We start from the raw sequence: 23,468 nt of genomic DNA on the forward strand, positions 1-23,468 counted from the left end.
AATATTCTGATATATTTAACTTTATTTAGTTTTTAATTAACAAAATAAAAATAAAATTTTTATTTTTAATAATTAAATACATCAAATACAAAATAATATACCGTTTCTTTTATAATATCTAAATTATCACTCTTAAATTAGTAATTTAATATACTATTAAAAGTCATGAATATAACAAATAAATAAATAAATTATTTTATTATTAAAATAAGATAGATATTTGTTTAGTCTAAACTAATACAATAATTACACACTAAAAAGTCATTAATTTAATTAATTATAAAAATAATACTTAAACAAAAATATTTACTCTATATACTTAATTATTATTCTTAAATTAGTAACTTAATATAATATTTAAATAAATATGATATTTGATTAATAAATAATATGAATATTTTTATTAAAATCTAATTGGATTGGTTTAGTCTCAACATTGAGCGTCGAGTGAAATAACGAGTGAAAGTGAATTTACTTTGGGGGACAGGGGAGGTACTTTACTTAATGTAAGTGAATGTTAATAAACTAGTGTAAGTGAAAGTGAATCACTTGTTGGTATTAGTGTGGTAAATTTGAAGTGTATTGGAAAACATTTTCATGTGTTAGTGCCCAAAATAAAAAATGTAGTATAAACAAGAGAATGAGTTACTTTTTATAATATACTTAAAAGAGATCATATACCTTAACAGTTAATTAACCAAAACAAACATGGTTACTACCCCAATACGTAATTTAATGTAGTATTAAAATATATTAATATACTAATTAATTAAATATTTTAAAAAAAAATTAAGATAGATTGCAGTTTAGTTTAAATTAATACAATAATTACAGTATGACAATTAACTAATGCACTAATTAATTATAAAAATAAAAATTTTAAAATAACAGTAATGAATATAATAAATAAATAAACAAACATAATAATCCTATTAATAACATAAGATATATTTTACGTAGTATAAATTAATAATATATTTCTACAAAATAAATTTTTATTAGTTTAATTAATGATAAAAATAGAAAATTAAATAAAAATATTTAATCAATTACTTATTTTAACAATATTTTAACTACCACTCTTAAATCACTAATTTAATATAGTAATAATAAATAAATAAATAGAATAATTTATGAATAACATAAGATAGATTTTAACATAATATAAATTAATAATATTCACAAATTTTTAAATAATTAATTAAATTAATTATAAAAATAAAATAATTAAACAAAAATACTTGATAATAAACCAAATTAAGTTAAATAGAAGAACCATGGTGGGAATCCTGATTGACCCACTTTACTTGTGGCCGAGTTCACGTGGATGAAAGAATGGGCGCCCCGTCCGTGGACTAACACATTCTGGTAAAGTGACAGTATAATTTACTTTCAATTGCCATTGACCAAGGAGCCACTCACGCAGTGCACTAACGGACCCCAAGTACATTATAAATTTTTTGTCCATCACGGGTTCTACCTGTGACGTTGCAGAAGTGCACACAGCAGAACTGGATAAACAACAGCGCTAGAAGAAGGCTGAAATCCTAGAAGAACAACAAACCTAGACCATGATATGGCTGGGGACTAGAATTATGAATTTATGTTTTCATCCACCACTCTTGCTGAGATCTTCGGCTGTTTGCCTCAGACTAGCGAGTGCAGCCACCGTTTACGAGGTTCAGCTCCATGGACCTCCATTGCTCTGGTTCCGTGTCTCCTTTCATTTCTTATATGACTTCTCATTTTGCTTTGGTGAAGAAATTATTTTTGCTCATTTTGCTCGGCCATTCTTGTTGGTTTGATTTGCTTTCAATTAGTAGAAAGCTGCAGCTACGTTTTCCATTATTTAGCTTATCGAGGTGAGAAAAATTAGTTGGCTAAATGGGAACAAACAATGCGGTACAAATCAGATAAAAGGATTGCTGAGCATTAGTTTTAGTAATTACAGTAGACGGGAAGTTCATAGTTCTAATAGAAACCTCTAAGATTACAGATCTCTGGTAGTTTAAAACTACTTCTGTGGCAAAAAAGAAAGAAAGAAGCGATTTGACGTGGTTAAAGATCTTATGCTGGATTCTGTCGCATTTGATAGCTCTGTTGACTGAATCAGTGTAGTTTTTCCCCAGAACTTGAAGTGCTTGAACCAATACTCAACCGAGTTTTTGTCCTGGTTACAACACAAGGCCGGCCTTGAAATATCATCAACACTTGCAGTTGGAAATTCTATCTATGGCAGGTACTTCTCTATTGGGTTTCAACTTATTGCTCGTGCTTTTCAAATGTAAAACTCTGGTTTGGTGGTTTTAGAGTTTTTATTGCGGTTCTTTAACACAGGTCATTGTTTGCATCCGACACCATAAAAGCAGGGGATTGCATATTGAGAGTTCCCTACAGTGTTGTAAGTTATTCCTGCATGTCTTCTTAGAGGCAAATACTTACAGTCATGTAGGTGCAGTGCATGCATCATAAGATAATAACTAATTCCTTTTGTGTTGTGATTCTGCAGCAGATCTCACCTGAAAATATTGTTCCTGAAATTAAAGTGCTGTTAAATGATGATCTTTCTAATGTTGCAAAACTTGCTGCAGTTCTTCTAGCTGAGCAAAAAATGGGACAGGTATAATTTACTTGTTCCTTAACTTTGTCTGTCATAGGCAACGAACTGGTTCCAGGAGGTAAGATTTGAATTGTGGAAAACTGAAGAGCTTAAGAACATGTTCTTCTTCTGTGCAGAGTTCTGAATGGGCTACTTACGTTAATAGTCTCCCTCGGCATGGAGAGCTTCATAGCACGGTACTTACTTTTTAAATTTTATAAAAGAATGTTACATAGAGAATGACTCTGTTCTTCCACGGCATAAAGTCTGAAGCATAGGCTGATTGTTGTGTAGTGATCATGTACTACAGGCTTGATTTTTTCAATTTGGAAGCTGCTCTCTTGAGCAGATCCTGGCTTCTTCCAAAGAACAACAGCTAGGAACCCAGATATTGCTACATATGTCTGTAACCAATATTTGAATGACACCATAGGAGGCTTTTAGAAATTTAGAAGAGTCTTTTTTTCTTCTTCTTAAGCATACAATCTAAATTTAATTCACAAATTGTACACGACATTAATTTGTCCATTTTCCAAAAGAATGCACAAATTGTTTGTAGTGTTGAATATTATGGTTGGGTTTAGGTCTGCCCTAAAATGACTAGCTGAAGTTAGGAGGCATTTTCTTAACTAATAACCAGTAACCACAAGGTTTTTCTTGGCATTGACCTATGTGGGATTATTTTTTTTGAAAATGATGATAATCTTAAACTGCCCAGAGGTGAAAGAATACACAAAATGTCATGAGGGGTTGATCATGACCACAAGTGATTGATGATCAACACCCTCTTTGGCCAGCTTGGCTGCTGTGCCATTGCCAGACCTGTTTACATGAGACCAACTATAAACACAGTTCCTTCAAAGGTTGTAGACTTTATAAAAGGAGCCTATGCCAGTTCATTCCCACTAACACTCTCCCTCACATCTAGCCTTACTCAACCACAGGTATGAATGTGGATAACTGAAACAGGGTAAATACCAAATGGAGCACGAACTAGACTTTATAGAACAGACACCATACTTTGATACCATCAGTACCATGTTAAAGTTGGATCTAAGTCCATTTCAAAATTACTAGTTGAAGTCTGGAGATCTTTTTCTAATTAATAACTACAAGATTTGTCTCAACATTAACATATGTCGGATTATTCCCACTTAAAGAAGTACACAAGTTGTGTTCGAACTAGATTTAGCTAAAACTTTGGTGGTCTGTTCATCTAATTTATGGGGATTTTTGAAAATCAAGAAATGGAATGAAAAGAAAAGTATACCACTGTTTTTCGTGGATGATGGTTTTCAAAATATGAATGTTTCTAATTCTGTTATGTTGCTGCAAAACTTACTGGCTCCTATGTAGTTGGTATAAGGCTTTAGTGATGGTGACATCACTGCAAAACTCATAATGGACTGACTTGAGGATTGAAACACTCTTGATTGCTGTGCTGGCAATTACCAATCCAGGTATTTTGGAGTGAAGATGAACTGGAGATGATCCGGCAAAGCCCTGTCTATCAGGAGACAATCTGTCATCAAGCTAAAATAGAAAGTGAATACTTGAAAGTCAGACTGGTGCACTTTTTTAACCATACTATAAATTACTTTGTGTATTTTTTTTACTGTGTTCTCCTCCTCTTGTTATTTTTATTACTGTTTAGTTTGAAGGCTTATTACATGCTACAGCATGATTTTGATTGTTTTGGTCTAAAGGTATCTGGATTGCAGAAAAAACTAGTCAACTGAATCTTAAGTGCCTAGGTTTGAACGTGTGTGCTATCAATAATTGTACTGACATTATGAGACTTACTACAACCCATCTGGAACAAGTACAAAATAAAGTCCATTTGGACTATTTATTTCAATTCATTGGATTTATGAAATGGCACCCATGTGTTTATGTTGAAAAAAAGTATCGGGGGTATTTTAGTCATTTCAATTTATCTTTCTTTATATGTCTTGGTGTAATCTTGCTCTGTATGTCAAATTATATCTATGGTCCAAGTTTCATGTAAAGAGGACATCTAGAATGAGAGATATAAGGAGATTAGGGTTTCACTTAAAGTAAGGGCATAATTATAAATTGTATTATCCAGCATTATAAATAGAGGTTGGGGGACGTGCACAACCCCCAACGCAGTTCTCTCTTGAGATTTCCTCTTCTCCACTTTCTCTCCCTCTCATTCTTTCTCTTCAACTCTCTCTCTCCCTAATTTTTTCAGTTTACTTCAGGCAAAATATTGTATTGTACACTTTTAAACTTTACATTGGGGAAGCAGACGTACTTTTGGACAGATCTTATGCTTGAAATGTCTTAAGAGTGTCTTGTTTCCCATGTTGTTGTTCCTCAATACCCTTCTCATTTATAGATATGTGTTGCTAAATTTCCTTTCTTGTTTCTTCTGTCAAATCCATCAATTCCCATAAGATGTTAGTTATATCATTTGTGTTGAAGAACAAATATGGAAGAGTCTTACATGATTCTCACAGTAAGAAGTCTCACAGAGTTAGAATTAATATGGTGGAGTCTTATAAGAGTTTCACAGGAGGTCTCACAGAAGAGTCTTAGTTAAAGGTGTTTTAGTTATGTTAGTCTTCTATTTATGTTCAGCTATTCAATTGTTGTAGGACTTATCATTTAGTGTGTAACTTTGGGTGTAACTGGGATAAAGGTAATTTAATTGTAATTGGATTCTACTTGTTTCTTCGATTATAAATAGAGGTTCATTGTACTCAAAATTACAATAAGTTAGTGAAGTATTTCTCTTTTCTAGAAATTCAACAATTTGCCTAGTTATAAGTTCATCAGTTAGTAATGAATTGATGAGTTAAACTCAGATAGGCAATTCCACGTTCATAACGTTCGTAAACTTGATGGACGGTGGCCCATTGTAATCAGGGTGAATTGATCTCTTTCAAAGTAACTTGGTCTAGATCAAGAATTTTTTTTCTCTGGGAAAGGATTTAACTGAGAACATAGATGTCCATTCTTGACTATGTAAAAAAATTCCTTGAACTCAATATTTCAGGTAGTGGCTGGAAACTGTATGAGATTGTGATTCTATGCTATGGCTGGCAATTGTTTTAGAAGAAGAAGCTACTTCAATCTCCATTGCTACTTTGAATTAGTGAGATTCATGTCCGGGTACAGAGTCTATTACAGACACTCCTGTTACTGTAATCACAAATTTCAGCTGGAAGCTGTTTACATATGAATGAAAATGAAATCATATTTTGATCTTAATTAGAGTTGAATCTATGTCTAACAAGTTTGTTGTCTGGTAAAAATTAACTATGAATTCGGGTTACTTAGTTTTCATCTTACTTATAGTCACTTCACAATGATGTGTATGTATTTTATTTTATTTTTATTTTTTGCACAGTAAGAATAAGATTTCATTAACAAGAGAGAAGCAAGAAGAACCTGAGGTGCAAAGGGTACATCAACAAGAAAATATCCTTTGTGAACCATGATGCTGTAAAGTAGTACAAGAAATGAACCTGATCTTTTGCGACCTTATACTATAAAACCATCAAAACAAATAGACCGGTTTTTCTGTCTGTATATACATATAATAATTTAAGTGTCAAAAATTAAAAATTTACCTGGTTCCCAAATGATTCCCGATATGACCTTTCAAGTTCAATTTCTTGGCTCCAGCCAAATCACTTGCAAATTCTGATTTTCCAGCTGAGAACTCTTTCTGTACTTTTGTGCTTTTTTTTATTTTTTCTTCTTTTTTCCCTATTATTGATGTTTGATAGTATATTTAAAATTGATGGTTCAGTAACTTGGTTCTCTATCATACATTAGACTCATGGTCTTCAGAAATGTATAATCCTTGTTCTTTCCAGGATGTATTTTTAGATGTTTAGAGCCCTGGTTATAGATGCGTAGTAATATTTTTTCCTTTTTGACGCTGGACACTGCCTTTTCTCATGTTGTCCTCCAATTGATGACAATACATAATATCACATGAATTCAGGTCTTTGAGCTCTTTCCTCAAAGATTTTCTGGTATTTCTTTGGAGGACTTCATGCATGCTTATGCTTTAGGTAAACACTTACATCACTAATAAAATCCCTCATTGAATTTCAGTACCGTTTAGGTGCTTGGTCTAATTATCACTTTCTGTTATTTCAGTTGCTTCACGTGCATGGGGGACATCAAAGGGTCTCTCTCTGGTATGTTTCATTTCAAGACTTTTATTATCAGATGTCACTAGTTTTCTGCTATTAGTAATTTAGGTTTTACATACATCCCATGCTCTGATTCCATTGTTGCTGTTTCCATACGTGCTATGCACCTGTCCTGTTGACCCTTTTTTTCCATTTCGTTAAGAAATTTTGACTGTCATTTGAAAACACAAAAATTAGAAAAAATTCTGCATGGTTCTGAAGTGACAAAATGTCTTTAGATTCCATTTGCAGATTTTCTGAATCATGATGGGCTGTCAGGTTCTGTATTACTGAGTGATGAAGATAAACGAATCTCAGAGGTATGGCTGCTCTATGATAAGTTTCATCAATGTTTTACAGCCCCACAGAGGCATTAATCTACTGGAATGTCCACATTCAGTCTAACCAGTGAGACTGGCCATGTAACCTACTCTATTTACATTGTTTATAAGAGTAATAAGTTATCAGTTCTAACCAGTTGATCTGTTTCTGGGTTTTTAGAGTCAGAACAAATTGGATCTGTTTAACCCGGTTATGTGTCATGGTCATGGATGAACTCATTTGACTAGCTGGACTTGGCTGAGTTTTACAATATTATGAGGTCTTGACTTCAAATCTCACCAGGGTATTGGGTGTAGTACATGTGTGTCATCATCATTAAAAAAAATCGTTTTAGGTGAGATTGGATCCAACACATGCACATGCATGGAATGAAGAAGAAAAACACATGGCACACAGGAAGACAAATTTCTTAAGGCTGTTTGTAGAACGTGCTTACATCTACGGAGAGAAAAAATAACTGCTTTACCCTGTCCTTTACATCTTACGAGAGAAAAAATAGGGTAATTTCCATGTAAAATAACTGATTTACCCTGTCCTGCAAGGGCTAAATTGACCCAATTACATTTGTAACCTAAGTATACTCCCACATAGTACAAAACATAAAAACCAACAATTTCCTCCTTGATTTCAACTCTACAAGCCGCCTTGAAGAACAAATTGAGTTGATTCTGCCAATACCTTTTTGCCTCTGCTTTGTCAGCCATACCCAAACTAGCATAGCAGGCACCATCAATTACCATGTTCCCACTTGCTTGCCCACACCACCAAACTGAGATACCATGTGGCTGCACCTCTTCCAGGGTGCCTGTAATCCTATATTAGGGTGCCTTGTATCTGCAGTGCAATCAAGGTGCCCTCTCTACAATAGGGAGTACCATGTCCATCTGAGTGTGCCTGCACTTCTACCTAAATTTCACATAAGTGCACCACCATCTGAAGTGCCTTTGGCTGCCCTATACCTTGATGCCTGCATCAATAAATACATGAGCAAGAAAAACAGATGCCCCACTGGAAGACAATTTTTATGTGGTTCAGCACAACATACCAACATCTACCCAAGAGAGAGACTCTATTACTCTATCCGTTCCAATTTTTCTTCCATCTTTTACATCTTATAAGCGACAATAAATAGCAAAACCAAAACCCTAGCCCCCAAACAAAATTACAACTTTACCCCTGCTCTGCTATGGGGCCAAAACTGACTTAATGACATTTGCAATCTAACTATACTACATGGGCCCACAAAATAAGAAATGTGATAAAGGTATGGGTCTCTATATAAATAAAGATTTAATATTGTGACAAATTCTTTCTTTATTGATTTTTCTCCTTCTTCAATGAAACCCTAAAATAAAAATAAAAATACATAGATAAATAAAAAAAAAATGATTCATTTTCATTCCTTCTATTGAGAAGAAACAAAAGGGGTGAATCATTGTTAGATCCATTACTTTATATTAAAAGTAATGACCCTCTTTTTCCTTGGATTGGGACTGAAAGCTAAATTCAGCATGCAATTTGAATAAGAATAAGATAGATAGATTGTTTTTAATTACTTTACTAATTGAAGTTGCACAAAATAGTATCTGGAAAACAAAAGCAAGTAGGTTTAATAGTACTCTGCTGCTTGAGTAACTATGTTTCTAAGTTAATTAATTGTGTATCGTAGAATAAGTGAGTAAAAAAACTGAATACCCTTATTTCCAGTTGCATCATGTTGTCTCTGCTCTTATGGTTCCATAAGTTCTCTTGGTGTTGCTCTTTGAAATAATAGGTTCTCTGGTATGATACTTAATGGACTTCTCTCTTGCGCTTGTACAGGTCATTGCTGATCGGGACTATGCTGTTGGTGAAGAGGTCAATGATCATTTCTGCTTATTTCCCTGATTGCTTAGTTTTTCAGAAGAAACTGTTCCTTCTCATCTCAACCAAAATGTTTACATTTCTTTCACAAAAGTTCTTATTGGGTCCTCTTGCTTTTAATTTTCAATTAGAAAACAAGCATCTTTTATCAAATTCAGTTTCTTTATTTCCCTTTAGGCTTCAAAAGGCCATTATATTCTTGCTACTGTTATTTCATTTGACTTTACTGTATCACACCAGGATCATGTTTGTCTGCAAAAATCTCTCAACTTGTTTGCAGAGTGCAATTTAATTATCATGTAGTTGGTAACGGCTTCTACATATTGGTGGATGTGTTTAGTTCTTCTATGATATGACAGGTATTCATAAGATACGGAAAATATTCAAATGCTACACTGATGCTGGACTTCGGTTTTACCCTATCACATAACATCTACGATCAGGTCTGGCTAAGCATCTTCCTGGCTTCTTCTATGCGTCACATAGTTTCAAGTTTTAAATCCTGTTGCAGTATTAGGCTTTGTCTCGAACTTTCAGGACTTTGATTTTGAGATTACTCAATCATTTTATCACGCATTTAGTTGGATTTTTTTAATCATCAAGGCTTGTTGTATGAGCCAACTGTTATTTTTTTGTGATTGCCGAACGTAGAACGGATATGTATTTCACCAATTCTTTTTTATGATAATCCATTTCCTGCATGATCTGCTCATATTGGAGGATGAATGCATGATGTAGAGATTTGAGAAATAAAATTGACTCTAATTTTGCAGAATAGTTCTATTGTTCAGGTCCAGATTTGGATGGCCGTATCTGAGCATGATCCATTATGTGCAGAGAAAGTGGAACTTTTGCACAAACACTCAATGCCAACTATCATTTGTGAAAAGGGTGGTGTCAACTATCATGGGAATTTATTCACAATCAAGTGAGTGACAGTTCAAACCCCTCAATTTGGATGTTTTTGTGTTCCAAGAAAATTCGGACCATTTCTGGCATGCTGTTACAAATTTTGGTGGTCATTTTACTCACAAAGTTGATCTGAATAGGGAAGTGAGATCTGCTAGAGGAACAGGCAAGGGTATTCCACAGTCACTCCGTGCATTTGCCCGTGTTTTGTCTATGACTTTTCATCAAGGTAATTCTCATCTTTTATTTTATTTTGTTCTCATAAAAATGGACTTCCTTTTAAATACACAATCTTTGATTAAGTTCCACATTTATTCCTCAGAGCTAGATGATTTGGCAACAGAAGCCACTCAAAATGATGGACGGCTTGCTCGGCGTCCTTTAGGAAATAAGAACAGGGAAGTTGAATCTCATCGTATCTTGCTTTTAGAAATTACAAATATGGTTCGAGAATATATTGCTTCCATTAAGGTGAGTTTGCTTCCATTAATATCCTGTCTTAACAGTTTACGAATCTATTAATTGATTTACGGCCTCATCTTTACCACTTCTCAGTTGCTGAGGAAGGAAAGTTCTCACTCCATTCGAAGACAAATGGCAAGTGATCTTCTCACTGGTGAACTACGAGTTCTCAAGTCAGCTTCTGCGTGGCTAATGAATTACTCTGCTTTGTCACCCCCAAGTAAGCTTGACCTGTCATGAACGGGGTTTGTATTTTATTCAATTATATTGTCTCCAGACTTAGATTACCAATGAAGAAAAGAGCCCTATCACTCTCAACGCTATTGTGGGCCCATTGGTCCAGGAAGAAAGTCACGATCATATGGATTCCGATTCGCGTCCATCATCAACGGTACAGAGTGACCTCGCCTATCGAGATTCGCCGCTCTTTAAGGAGATCATATTCGTCACCGAGAGGTCTATGTGGGACCCGCTCCGCACACTACTCGATTCATGAATGCTCCACGTGTCATAAGAGAGGCGTGTCGACAGCCGCTCATCAACCCGTGTCGAGCCCGAACCTCAAGGATGCTTTGCGCGTTTCAGCTAGTGGGTTCCACCAGGCCATCCCAATAATGAAGCGTCTGTTACGCTTCTAACCGAAAGTCTCAGATATATGAGATATTTCTTCGCTCGTCGACGGTTATAATGCGCGGAGACTCGGCGAACGCGAACAACTTGAAATAGCAGCCGTTGATTTAAGGACAGCACATATCCGCCTTCGAGTGTCATCTTGTTTCTCTCCACTGTTATAAATTATAATCTTGACCGGGAACCGCGCGCCAACGAAGCTTACCCAGTTTTTTCATACGAGTTCTTCAGGTGATCGTTCTCCTCTGTTCAAAGTTTTCCTGCGTTTGTTCTGTTGATCTCTGACATTTTTATTCTCTTTTTGTTGAATTTTGGGCGGAAGGGAATTATATTCTGATGGTCTCATATTTTGATTATTTGTTTCGTCTGGAAGCTATGCGAATTTTATCGTTCTGGGTCAAAGTTTAATGTGTCTTGATCTGGTGTTTGTTCTCGATATTGGTTCAAATCTGACATTGATAGAATTTTTTTTTTGATTTAGTTGGTTAACTTATTTGTGTTTTGTCTATTTGTTTGATGATTTGTTTGCTTCTGTTTCTTCTCTGAAAGGATCCTCTGTTGCACCTTTCAAGGCGATCTCTGATTCTAATGAGGAATATTCATATGTTTCTTTGCGTTTCTGCTGAGAAAAGCAAAGTGGTGGTTAAATTTTTATTGTGAAATCGGCATCTTAGATTTGAATGATTTTAACGCGTACAATTCTTTGAAAGTCTATGATATGTCTGCTGAAAAATGGAAGAACTTTGATGATCCAAATTTGGAGCTATCCTCTTGCGTCTCTAGCCGCGCTGACGGTCACTTGTTTATTTGCTGATGGTTCCAAACTTTGATTGAAATTATGTTATTCAAAAATATTCATCTAATTTTGTTCCTTAGTATCAGGGATTTTAGTGTACTAGTTTGGGATCGGGTAGGCGGTGAAGATTGATGCTGGAGATTTTTTCTTGAAAAAATTTCTAAGAAAATAAGGATAATGTAATTGCTTTCGCAAATGATTATGTTACAGTTGCTGTCTCTAGAAATTTTTTCTTTGCACTTATTTTATTGAAGGACCTGTGTTTGCTTATGTGCTTAATTTTATGCTTATATATCTTTCTTTTTCTCATACGACTTTATGCTCATATAAGTAGAAGAGTGGCCGCAGTTTGGGTAGGACCATTTTATCTAATGGGCATTATTTGGGATGGGAGTTTCTGCACTAGTATTTTTGTGATTTTAGTTAATTATGTTGAAAGAATTTTTATTTTTTTAAACTGTGAGCTTTTATTATGCTGAAACCTTATATTTGTCCTCTATTTGATTGAGTCTACTTAATGACACATTTAATATTTCATGACTTTTTTCTTTTTGAATGTTTTACGAAGATTATTTAAGTGTTTACCTTGCAGTGAGTCTTAACAAAGAATTGACTTGGAAGTGGAGACTTTGTCTCTGTATGTTTTTGCATTGCACACGAATATGAACTGAGGCTTTATATCTCTTTTAACTAGTTTGACTATGTTTCAAGTTTCAAGAGGAGCTTGCTAAAAAAATGGAGCAACCTTCTATATCTCTTTTTGTCGTCTCCTTATGAGCTCGTGACTGTATTCAATTTGTTGGACTATTTGGACCGAGTTCTCTTTGATTGTTCTCTCCAGTAAACTGAAATGGGCGGAGGCAAGGACAAGCATCAGGAGGGAGACTCCAGTGACAAAGGCCTCATGTCAAACTTAGCACATGGGCTTGCAGGAGCCTATTCACACCAAGGCGGCCACCAACCACCACCCGGCGCATATGGTTCCCATGGCTATCCTCCACAAGGATACCCTCCACAAGGATACCCTCCTCAAGGATACCCCCCACAAGGTTATCCACCTGCGGGGTACCCTCCTCAAGGATATCCACCAGCTGGTTATCCAGGCCAACATCAAGGTAGCTATTAGTAATTTGATGTTTGATTTGATTGCTTGTATTTTCGTACCTCTTGATTATTGGTTGAAGTGCAATGCGTATGTTTTTTTATAAGTTTGTCCTGATTATGTGATATTGTTATGTACAGGTGGGCATGGGTCGTCTGGAATGGGGATGCTAGCTGGTGGAGCTGCCGCTGCTGCAGCAGCTTTAGGGGGTCACCATCTTGCACAGGGTGCACACGGAGCACACGGAGGACACGGAGCATACGGAGGACATGGAGCTTATGGATCCCAGGGCTTATACGGCCATGGGAAATTCAAGCAAGGTGGAAAGCATAAGCATGGTAAATTCAAGCGTGGAAAGCACGGCGGTGGCAAGCACAAGAAGTTCGGCGGCAAGTTCAGGAAGTGGAAGTGATGATGCTATGTTGTTACTGACTCTTTATCGGTACGTTTAGCTTGCACGGCTGATTTGGGAGTATCTTGCTCTTCTACATACTTATTTTACGGTTTCGTTAATGTCATGAAGTGAACCAGTTTTCAGGCTTACCTAAATAAACAATTATTTAGCATCGCTCTCGATGGAATAAAAATTTGGTTAGCCAGATCGATTTGGTCCATGGTATGCTAAAACTGCGTTAACCTGTCGGCGAGTCTTCCCCTTCCCTCCTCCGCTATGGACAGATGAGATTTCCTGTCTATGCTTTACTTTCGATGGGGGAGAAAGGAGGAGAGGCTAGTCTAACCCAGGCTAATTTTTACTGGTTGAATCAACCAAAAACGTGGTACTCAAATGTTAGAGGCCAATCTGATCGTGATAACTGCCCTCGTGCCAGTTTGGGGGTCCAATCGTCTATCCGATACGAATTCACGTCTATCGAGGTGTGGTTTGTGTCATTTTGTTGAGGCAATTTACTACTCGAGTAGTCAAAAATTCCTTTGCACGGAACAACACACCACTACCATTCCTTAATAGCTGCTATTATTCTCCATTTATCCTAAATGCTTAAAGCCATTAATCAAGAATAACATTTTTAATTTTGAAATATTTAAATTACATTAAAACATTAATAACGAACTTTTTATATTCGCACTCATTATTAAATATGAAATAGTTATTTATACATAAAGGAGTCATTCTTTATAAATGCATTAATTAATTTATAAATTTACATCAAATAATACATTAAAATTTTGAATTTATTAAATAACACTTTAAACAATTGAATAATTCAGGACTGTTTAAATACCCAGAGAACCAACCTGGTCTCCTCAAGACAATTATTTTATACTAATCTTGGAGACCAAACAGTCTCCACTGATACAATCAATACACTCGCTGCATTTTACATCTTCTGTACTAACCACCTAATTAAGCTAACCTGCATTCTTCTACTAAAATTTTTTCACCCGCAAAACATAAAACCATTCACCTAATGAAGCTTACTACTAAAATATTTTCACCGAACAAATCGTTGCTTTGAAAGATTGTTTAAACCACTCTGTTCGAACAGAGTCTTGGCATAGAAACACCATTAGTACTAGTTCTTGAGATAGCAGGTAGCATCACAATATAACAAATGTCAAGCAACACTAATAAGAGTTAGTTCATATTATCAAAGTTCACTATTGAAACAAGTTTTCGCACTTCAGTTCTGGCCGCTGGCAGGAGACTCGCTGCCTCTTGGAGATCCTTGATTATCATCATCAGCCACAGGGCTCCTTTCCTCTCTGGGACTAGGGCTCCGGCCATTAGCCTCCGGGCTCTGACTCATGTATCGCTTCCCATTTAGGCTACCCTCCCTCTCATGGTTGACAGGACTCCGGCTGTTGTCCCTAGGGCTTTCACTATATTCAGACCCATCACGCCTACCAGCAACCTCCTCCATTGGAGAGCTAGCCTTCCGCCTTCTGGGGCTATTATCCTCTGGTGTTGGGCTGCGCTGCCTACCCTTGGAAGCGGGTGGACTCCTGGCATTAGGACTTCTGCTGTACTGGGGACTCTTTGACATCTTCTTTTCTTCCCGCTCCTCTCCACGCCCATCTCTCCTTGGTACTGGGGATCTCGATTGGCTGGAAAAACAGATGATCAAACGTCAAACCCTTTCGAGACACTTCAAAGGACTGACTTATGAGACAGCTAACAACCATAACCTGCCAAGTAGAAATTGTCAAAAGAAAACCTTCGATGACAAACCTGTAACTACGGCTTCTGCTGTAGCTCCTGCTGCGGCTTCTGCCACGGCGAGGAGAAGGTGATCTTGAAGGAGATCGAGAGTAACTTCGAGCACGCCTGCAATACAATATTCATAATTAAAAATGATGAAAAAACAATCTTTAATAAACAGTGCAATCCCAAGAGAGGTTAACACATACTTGAGGCTCTTTGGACTATTCTGGCAATTTCTCTCTATGTGGCCTCTCTCACCACATCGATAACATTTATTCTTCCAATCACCAGCTTTACAATCTCGAGCCCAGTGTCCATCAATACCACAGTTAAAGCAGCGACCAGAGCCAGGAGGAGGACCTCTTCCAAGATACTCTCGAGAACCACCAGGGCCACGAGGTCCCTGCATTCACAATCACAACTGAATGCCTAAGATCCAGCATTGACTCATAAATATATAACATAATTTGATGGACTGGCACTCTACTTCTCCAAAGTGATAGAACCAGTGAAGAACAGTAAAATGTTTTATGAGATGACCCACCAACTTCTCTTTCATAGTTATCAGTCATTGTCAACTCTACATCTATGTCTAATCATCTGTTCGCATCACAAAAAGCAAATATAAACACCACAGCAAAATTACAAAGGCTTAAAGAAAAGAAATTTACCCCTTTAGCAAATTCAACAATGATGCGGCTGCCACCTAATTCCCTGCCATTTAAGCTGTATCTTGCATCATCCGCATCTCGAGGGTCGCTAAATTCCTGTGGAAGACAGCAAGGACCCAACAATGGCACCGAAGCACTCATATTTGATCAAACCAATTTGACAAATATGCATCATGACATTAGAGCATATAACAAAATTCAGTTAATGGTTGAAGAGATACATACAACGAAGGCGAAATCGTGCTTCAAATCCACATCTCGTACTCTGCGGAAATTGTTGCCACAAACAGTAAGGCCATCATGTCTTAAGTAGTGAAGGGTGTGATACTTCGCCCCTCAGCAGATGAACTAAACACCACTCGTCATGGTTGCCATTTCCATAAAAACACGCATTTAATTATAGAAAGAATCGCCAAAGTCTCCTATAAATTCTGCAACAATAGCCACCAATTCCACCAAGGGCATCACCTCTCACCATAGACCTCCAGGTCAGGCAAATGCCCAGAAACCTTCAACAAGATCATTCAAGTTAAACATTGGACCACTTGGCGGTGCAACCTTCTCACACTCATAACGCAAAAAAAAACAGAAAACCAAGCACAAGGAGCCTGGCAAGGACCCTAAATACGTCACAGACCCCAAACTCTTACTGAATGACAACAGATCTTGACCGCTGGCTAAGCCTCAAAGGACAAAATGAAACCTATTTCTACCAATGCAATATGCATTTAAAAGTTGCAACTTTAACCTTGATCAATCAAAGAACGAGAAGAACAGAGATATTTATCTTAAAATTTGTAACAATTATCATTGATAAGCATGCACATGCATACATCTCTTAAGGCATGTGTCTGTACCCTACCATATTCACACACGATATAAACAAACTACATCATTAGATCCTTCATTATAACTAATTACCTTCCATATCTGCTGAAAAGATCTTCCAAATCACGCGATCTAGTGCGGGAAGACAACCGACCAACATACAGCCGGGTACTGCCATAACGATCATCATAGCGAGGCATTTTCACTCTGCAGACAAACATAAATAACATCAAATAACACATAGAAGCAACCATTGCAGTTGAAAATAAAGGAGAACACCAATGTCCATTTAAACCCAAGATCTTTGCATAACACTCGATGTAGTTATGTATTACTTAACAGTAAAAACCATGCAGAACTAGCAATACACAAGGCACTTGGTTGATACAAGAACAAGAACAAAGGATCAATTGAGTAAAGAATAGGCAGCCACCGAGCGTGAAGCTATAGGGGCTATATAGATTTAAGTAAATAACTTTAGCACCAAGTTGTCCCACATTGGTACAGTCAGTTCTAAAATGTAAGCTCCAAATGAATTTTCAATGTCTCGTTCTATGGTAGGGTAAACATCAACATTAAAGCACCAAAATACATAATGACTGAAAACTTGATAAAAAAGATATACATGTAAGCTGAACAATAAATTGATAAAACAAAGAATTAGCGGCCACTGAGCATGAAGCTTAAAAGACCACTTCGACTTAATTAATTTACAACCAAGTCATCCCACACTGATACAGTAAGTAATAATATGATAGCTCCCAAAGACTTCTCAATGTTTCATTTTATGGCGGAGTAAACATTACAGCAAAGCACATAAATGAATACGATTCGAGCAAAAATGAAAATAAAGAGATACAGATAAGCTGAAGAATAAGACACGATTCAGCTAGGTCAACACAACCGCAAGAACTAAAAAAGAAACGCCAGACTTCACCAACAGAATAGCATGTCTCCTCCTAATGATCCACGTTTAGAAGAACGAGAAACAGTTCGAACAAGAAAAACGATTTAATTCGCAGCAGAGGCAATGACAGCGAATCCAAACCTAAACTAACGAAGAGCAACATCATAATAAATATAAAATAGTAGTCCTAAGTGCACAAAACCTTTGTTTAATCATGACAGGACAACCAATTTCAGGTATGCGCCTTAAATTCAACAGAAAACGAACACACGCTATTGGAGAAACTAAAATCATAATTTTCCACAGACAACGAAACAAACAATTAAAAGAAAAGGGTTTTCATCCAGGGAACTAGATCCCGATCCTAAATTTGGTATCTCTGAAAAGAAACATTTTACAAACCACAGAAGAACATTCCTTCCAACACCATGACAAAGAAAATATTCATTTTCGGAAAAAAAACGCCCACCTGACGAAGCTGAAGCCACCGCTCACCTGAAATGCACCGGAGTGAACAAAACCCTAATTTCCAAGGGGGTGTGAGGGTTACGAACTGGTCATATATATAGTGCTAAAGAGGCGGACTTTGACGACTGAGATTGTCTTGAAGGTAATTAGCTGACCAAGATCCAACGGCCTGAGTAGGAAGCCCGCGCATGCTGCAAGTGTCAAGCATTAATATTTGCGACAGAAGCTAAAAGTGAGAAGTTGGTGAGAAGCTTCGAGTGGACCCACCTAAAAAGAGGTGAGCTGGTGAGCCGTTAACATTATCCGGATCAAAAGGCACGTGTAAAGACAAGGGCCGGTCATTGAACCGGTTCAGCAACAAGAACCGTCTTAATTCTTTAAAAATTGTCTTTTTTGGCTTATAAATATGTTGAAGAGTTATTGGCTTATAGAAGGAGATCTATAATAATTAAACCCAAAGAGTGTGAACCCATTTGACAACCAGATGGTGAGCCTCATTCAAGTTGCCTCCAAGAAGGACTAGTCCCCTTGCTGCACCAACCGAACCAAAATCAACAGAAGATCCCCTTCAATTTTGAGAGGGAAGCTAGCTCTTCCTCGGTAAGGCAAATACCATCCATGTGAAACAGACATGGTTGAGATCAGGAGAACCCAACAGCAGAAAAGGCCATGGGAGAAGCATTAAAATGCATAAATCCAATCCAATAAACCAATACAGCAACAGATGTTTATCATGAATAACTCTTTCATATATCTGGAACTTTGAATAAGGTTTATATGAGGTTATAGTAGTGGAAGGAAGATCTACAAAAAATCTGATATGCACAGACTGTACATGGATACATGTAGCAATGATAGAATACCATGGAAGAGAGTTCAAAAACTGGTGTTTATATCTCATGCCCGAGACTCAGTTCGTCTTCAATGTCATCACCCTCTTCAAATAGCTTTAAGAAGCGTGCTTGGTCTTGTTCCCTTTTTCTTCTCTGCCAGTACCTGTATGCAGCCAACATACCAGCAAACGATACCACAGAAGCTAGTACAATCACTAGAATGATTATAGCTACAAGCGTTCCTTTCACAGGAGGACCTTCCTTGGACTTTGGACTTTCAACATGACCTGCAAAGAGTAGATGGAGAAAAACAGTTACAAATAATGATAGTTTAGAGTAAACGATGTTCATCTAGAAATGCAGTTCACACTTACCAGGTTCTCGAGGTACACACTCAGGACATGAGAATGTTGCATTGAATTCTTTCGCCCTAAAGTGTACGTATTTACCATCAGGACCTGCAAATTCATCAGGACAAAGCTCCCACTCATCAAACACGTCGTCTGATTTTACAGTGTCCTCCTCATAGAAGCCGCACCTCTTGCATTTATTATCAGGGAGCTCCGTAAGAGGCTGCAAAAGAACAACAATGATTAGAATTTCGTTGGTAACTGTTGTCAGTAATGCAATGGTTATGGTGTCCAAGTAATTCTTTTAAGTTCACATTGGACAAAATAAGTTTAAGAAAGTCATCAATAGCTTGAAGATTTTAAAAATAGCAAGTTCATCGTCTCTCTTTTGCATGGGTCGCAGATTTTTCGACAAAGTTATTCTTGCTCTCTGCTTGGAGGACCAGGAAGCCCCCTTCGAGTCTGCTTGATGATATCTATGGGATTTTTAATTCTATTGAAGCTTCTTCATCCTATGTTCTGCAACATGAGAATTGTATAGCAGATTCTTCAAGTAGAAGTAGGATCTCTCTTCATCAATATGTTTAGGGATATTCACTACCCCTTAATGAAAGCTGATTCATAGTATTTCTTCTCCTATGAGGCAGGCTTCGAGTTAGCCTTTGTATGCATTCTTGCAATTCCTTTAGTCATTTTCCCTTAGTGAAAAATTCACCATCTACAACAAAAAAAAAAAAAAAAAAAAAAAAAAAAAAAAAACATGTAGAAAATATCCACACGACCGACTAATATAAAGTTGAACCCTATCTAAGATCCACGGAGAGCATGTTAACGAGGAACGAGAGCAAGTAAAAGAAATGACATGTTTAAGTTAAAAGAAGAAGGGACATTTATCATCTTTCATATGGAGGTGTGATGTCCCCAATCTTCAAATTCTCCCTTATAAAAAAGCTTTTCCATTCTAACATAGAGCAGATGGAATCGTAGATGGCATCTAGTCCTACCTGTAGGTCTATATTTAAGAGAGACTCCAATGGTTTGAATACCACAAAAGAGAGGTTGTTTGTTGCACGAACCTGATGTTTTAACCCTGAACTCACTTACCCCAATGCCCAATTTGTTATTCATCTTATTTGAATACAATTAGAAATATATCCTTCTTTGAATGCAAAAGATGAGACCAAATTTGTGGAGCTGTAGAAAAACAAACCTGCCATGACTCTGCACCTTTGAAAGTGTACACAATGTTTTTTTTCTTCACATCCAGCAGAACGGTTTTGTTCTCCTCTTGACAATGAAAGTAAACTCGTGGGTGGCTAGAGAGCCACTCATGGGTGTTAAAAAGCTCTATTGAGTCAAGAGTAACAACTCTGGCTGAAAAGCTTCCTGCAAGAGAAATAAGTACCAGGTGTTATTTGGTGAAAAGAAGAGCTATTCTTTACAAAATACATTGAAGAAGTCATATTCAAAAGATCTTTATAACATTTTTTCCCCTCCTTCAGCATGACACCAGTCTCATAAGACTGGATAAATTGATGCTATTCAACTCAATCCTGTCCAGAGAAGAGTCTCTCTCGCTTGTTTTTCCTTGGGGACTCCCAGTCATCTCTCTCCCCCTTGCGAAAATATGCCACAAATGACTTTGAGCCAATTCTTTCCCTCTGACTTAATTCGTTAAAGCTTTTGAAGACGGATACGATCATAGGCCATCTTAGAGAGAATTAAATCCAGAATTAACTACCCAGAGCATTTCTCGCAAGGGCAAAAAATCCAATCGCAGGTTATACAAACCCACACCCAGAAGACAAATTCAACATTCGGAAAATAATCAAAACAAATCATAAGAAAATGGCCTCCAATCATATTCTCATAAACAGATGCAAATAACGATTAAAAAATAATGCAAATCTCAAAACGGAAAAACCGGAATTACCAGGAACGGAGCAGAGAAGAGTCCAGCTAAGAAAAACCCAGAACGCAATACGCGAATTAAAATAATCCCTCATAACGTTTGCCTCGGATCTAATCCACGACCACGCGCTGTTACAACAAGCGGCAAAACTCCGGGCAAATCGTCCAAAATAGAAAGAGACGTTACTCCGTGAATTTTTCTCTTTTTACTTTTCCGCTCTCCTGATAACCTGATGCGCTCTGCCACCGCCTCGGAGAATTGGATTGTAGAAAGCAGAAACCACCGTTATTTGACAATAAAATTCACTTTTTTTTTACCCCTTCTGTGTGAGGCACGCAATTGGAGAATCGGTCGGAAATCTCTTGCCGCTTACGTCACCAAACGTCGATCGGGAATATAAAAAGCGTGAACCGTCAGGTCGCCTGGAAATAGTCCAACTCGCCTAAGCGTTTTAACAAGAACCAGAAACCTTTCTAGAAAGACCGCTTAATGGCGCCCACCCTGTAATTTCGCTTGATTACTCGTGTTGCTCGTAAGAAGATTTTAGATAACATCATGTACTAAACCAATACAACTGAATGAAGAAAACCACTCTGAACCCACTTCCACTGTTCATACGACTTAATTGTGTTTCAACTTAATGATGCGTTTAATGATTAGAGTAAAATTTAAATTATTAATTTTGACATGGGTAAATTTGGTTCTCGTTTTTGTTCATTACAAGGTTGATTTTACATAAGATAACTAAGGTGCCTACATTATAGAAAAATATCGAATGATACAATCCTATATGATTATCACATAACAGCCGTCAGGCTGTTTCACCCTCAAACCTGCACAAGTAGTTGGGAAAATGGTAATCCAGTGTTAACTACTCTGCCGAGAAGACCTTCGTCTCCAACTGGTAAGCTTTTGTGAAGAAGGCAGGCCAACAAAGATAAGTCGAAGTGATGCTACTAACAGTTGATGCGCCGATAAGCATGTTCATCACCACTATCTGCAACTGAATCGCTTCCAGCGGCGAGGCACCTCCCATTATAAGACCAGTCATTGCTCCCGGAAGAGAGATCAGTCCAACCGTCTTCGCATTGTCCACTACCGGTGACAGTGCGATAATCAGAGCCCTTTTCACCTGTTGCAGTGTTGCTTGACGGGGAGTCGCTCCGAGTGCCAAAGCCGTTTCTACCTGGGGATAGATTGAAACCAGTAGCTTAGACATTTGATGCGCATTGAAGTGGGAATGTTAATATTCCATATAAAAGAGACGTTTTCAAGACGGAAGATGGAACGAACCAGGTTCTGCTGGATTTTTATGTCGTCTCGAAGCCTTTTCATGGCGACACCTGTGACAGTCATCGCATTCCCAACCATCATGCCTGCAACAGGGATGATAAACCGTGGAGTGAAAGGGAAAACGTTCAGGACTACAAGCATGAAAATGGTAATCGAAGTTCCGGCTAGAATGGATGCTCCTGCGACTAATTTCCCTCTGGGAACATGTTTCGCTCGTTGACCTGCTGTGTAACCGGCGATTGAGACCTGCAGTAATTCCATAGAAGAAAATCTACGAGGTGAATACGGTGAGTGGAGCAGATGACCGCATCCCAGATGTTGGTCATTGCAGCCGAATTTCTGCTGCGCAAGTTTCTACGAGACTACACGGTTCTTCGTAAGCAGTCGGATGGAACATAGCAGAAAGGGACGGAGCCCCAATTCCACTCCTTATTTGTCAATTAATGTTCTCTTTCTTGAAAGGAAGCTTATTTAAAACAACAATTAATATTAATAATAATATTATAAATTACATAACCAAATATTATTAAAAAAAAAGCCTCCTTTCTTCCCTCGTCGGAAGAAAGGAAATATTCCAGACGGGAGAAAAACAGGCGACAGGCGACAGTAAACAGACGGGAGAGGAAATACAAGCGTACCATAAACAAGTAGGCGAGCAGGATCCACCCGCTATTCTTCTGACTGAAGATGAATTGAAGCACAAACCCAATCACCGATAGTTGTAGAAACGCTCTAGTGATGGCATAGAACATCTCCCACTCCAACCCAAGGCCCTGAAAGAAGGACAGAGCCACCGCCATTAAAACCACGGATGTGGCGGCCACCGGTTTGAGCATTCCCTTCAGGAAATCAATCCAGAACTCCTCCATTGCTCAAGCGGAGCAAATCGGTGAGAGTGAGCGAAGATTTTGGACTTTTGAAGCCGGAGTGAAGGGGCCTTCCCCTAATAGAGTTGGTCAGCGATTAAGAGCATCTGGGGAAGGTTTTATTTGTTTGTTTATTCTCAGCGAAGTATTCCAGGTTCCCACCTTGCCCGTGGAGGCGAAGGACGAGTTAGGACGTACGGTACGTCAATAGAAAAGGGCGGCTTTTGGCTGTAGTGTACTTGGAGAGTAATTTTCGCACGGCAAAAACTGGTGATTGACACGTGGCCTTCTCAATAGGTAA

The 23,468-nt window shown here is 37.6% G+C and overlaps 5 protein-coding genes across 9 annotated transcripts; 2 read left to right on the plus strand and 3 right to left on the minus strand.

The window, feature by feature from the left end:
- The first annotated feature begins 1,524 nt into the window (after positions 1-1,524).
- On the plus strand, positions 1,525-10,665 carry LOC137936799 (fructose-bisphosphate aldolase-lysine N-methyltransferase, chloroplastic). 3 transcript variants are annotated; one of them, XM_068781688.1, is made up of 15 exons: positions 1,525-1,679; positions 2,130-2,239; positions 2,338-2,401; positions 2,510-2,620; positions 2,737-2,796; positions 4,060-4,167; positions 6,579-6,648; positions 6,737-6,777; positions 7,011-7,091; positions 8,935-8,970; positions 9,336-9,419; positions 9,768-9,904; positions 10,026-10,114; positions 10,208-10,356; positions 10,441-10,665. In XM_068781688.1, exons 1-15 carry the CDS (start codon positions 1,572-1,574, stop codon positions 10,585-10,587), a joined length of 1,395 nt encoding a protein of 464 aa, XP_068637789.1. In that variant the 5' UTR covers positions 1,525-1,571; the 3' UTR covers positions 10,588-10,665. The 3 variants fall into 3 exon arrangements, with proteins under 3 accessions (XP_068637789.1, XP_068637796.1, XP_068637804.1); XM_068781695.1 differs by having other exon boundaries at positions 4,060-4,158; XM_068781703.1 differs by lacking the exon at positions 7,011-7,091.
- Positions 10,666-11,092: 427 nt separating this feature from the next.
- On the plus strand, positions 11,093-13,489 carry LOC137942501 (glycine-rich protein A3-like). 2 transcript variants are annotated; one of them, XM_068788186.1, is made up of 3 exons: positions 11,093-11,208; positions 12,366-12,888; positions 13,016-13,489. In XM_068788186.1, exons 2-3 carry the CDS (start codon positions 12,624-12,626, stop codon positions 13,285-13,287), a joined length of 537 nt encoding a protein of 178 aa, XP_068644287.1. In that variant the 5' UTR covers positions 11,093-11,208; positions 12,366-12,623; the 3' UTR covers positions 13,288-13,489. The 2 variants fall into 2 exon arrangements, with proteins under 2 accessions (XP_068644287.1, XP_068644285.1); XM_068788184.1 differs by having other exon boundaries at positions 11,094-11,208; positions 12,615-12,888.
- Positions 13,490-14,357: 868 nt separating this feature from the next.
- Positions 14,358-17,976, minus strand: LOC137942502 (serine/arginine-rich splicing factor RS2Z33). Of its 2 annotated transcripts, none has more exons than XM_068788187.1 (7): positions 17,915-17,976; positions 16,632-16,745; positions 15,936-15,975; positions 15,711-15,806; positions 15,246-15,442; positions 15,067-15,162; positions 14,358-14,942 (listed from the first exon to the last, which is right to left on the minus strand). In XM_068788187.1, the coding sequence occupies exons 2-7, from the start codon at positions 16,736-16,738 to the stop codon at positions 14,519-14,521; spliced, it is 960 nt and encodes a 319-aa protein (XP_068644288.1). In that variant the 5' UTR covers positions 16,739-16,745; positions 17,915-17,976; the 3' UTR covers positions 14,358-14,518. The 2 variants fall into 2 exon arrangements, with proteins under 2 accessions (XP_068644288.1, XP_068644289.1); XM_068788188.1 differs by having other exon boundaries at positions 17,941-17,963.
- Positions 17,977-18,599: 623 nt separating this feature from the next.
- On the minus strand, positions 18,600-21,385 carry LOC137942779 (uncharacterized). The gene is made up of 4 exons (XM_068788519.1): positions 21,030-21,385; positions 20,307-20,482; positions 19,121-19,319; positions 18,600-19,033 (listed from the first exon to the last, which is right to left on the minus strand). Exons 1-4 carry the CDS (start codon positions 21,100-21,102, stop codon positions 18,804-18,806), a joined length of 678 nt encoding a protein of 225 aa, XP_068644620.1. The 5' UTR covers positions 21,103-21,385; the 3' UTR covers positions 18,600-18,803.
- Positions 21,386-21,675: 290 nt separating this feature from the next.
- On the minus strand, positions 21,676-23,296 carry LOC137942503 (protein ALUMINUM SENSITIVE 3). The gene is made up of 3 exons (XM_068788189.1): positions 22,940-23,296; positions 22,302-22,547; positions 21,676-22,194 (listed from the first exon to the last, which is right to left on the minus strand). The coding sequence occupies exons 1-3, from the start codon at positions 23,168-23,170 to the stop codon at positions 21,880-21,882; spliced, it is 792 nt and encodes a 263-aa protein (XP_068644290.1). The 5' UTR covers positions 23,171-23,296; the 3' UTR covers positions 21,676-21,879.
- Between the last annotated feature and the right edge of the window lie 172 nt (positions 23,297-23,468).

Source organism: Aristolochia californica, unplaced genomic scaffold (genome assembly GCF_029961685.1).
Source record: "Aristolochia californica isolate CCGP_79_NKW_82.1479 unplaced genomic scaffold, dmAriCali1.0.hap1 SCAF_10, whole genome shotgun sequence".
In the NCBI taxonomy this organism is placed as follows: Eukaryota; Viridiplantae; Streptophyta; class Magnoliopsida; order Piperales; family Aristolochiaceae; genus Aristolochia; species Aristolochia californica.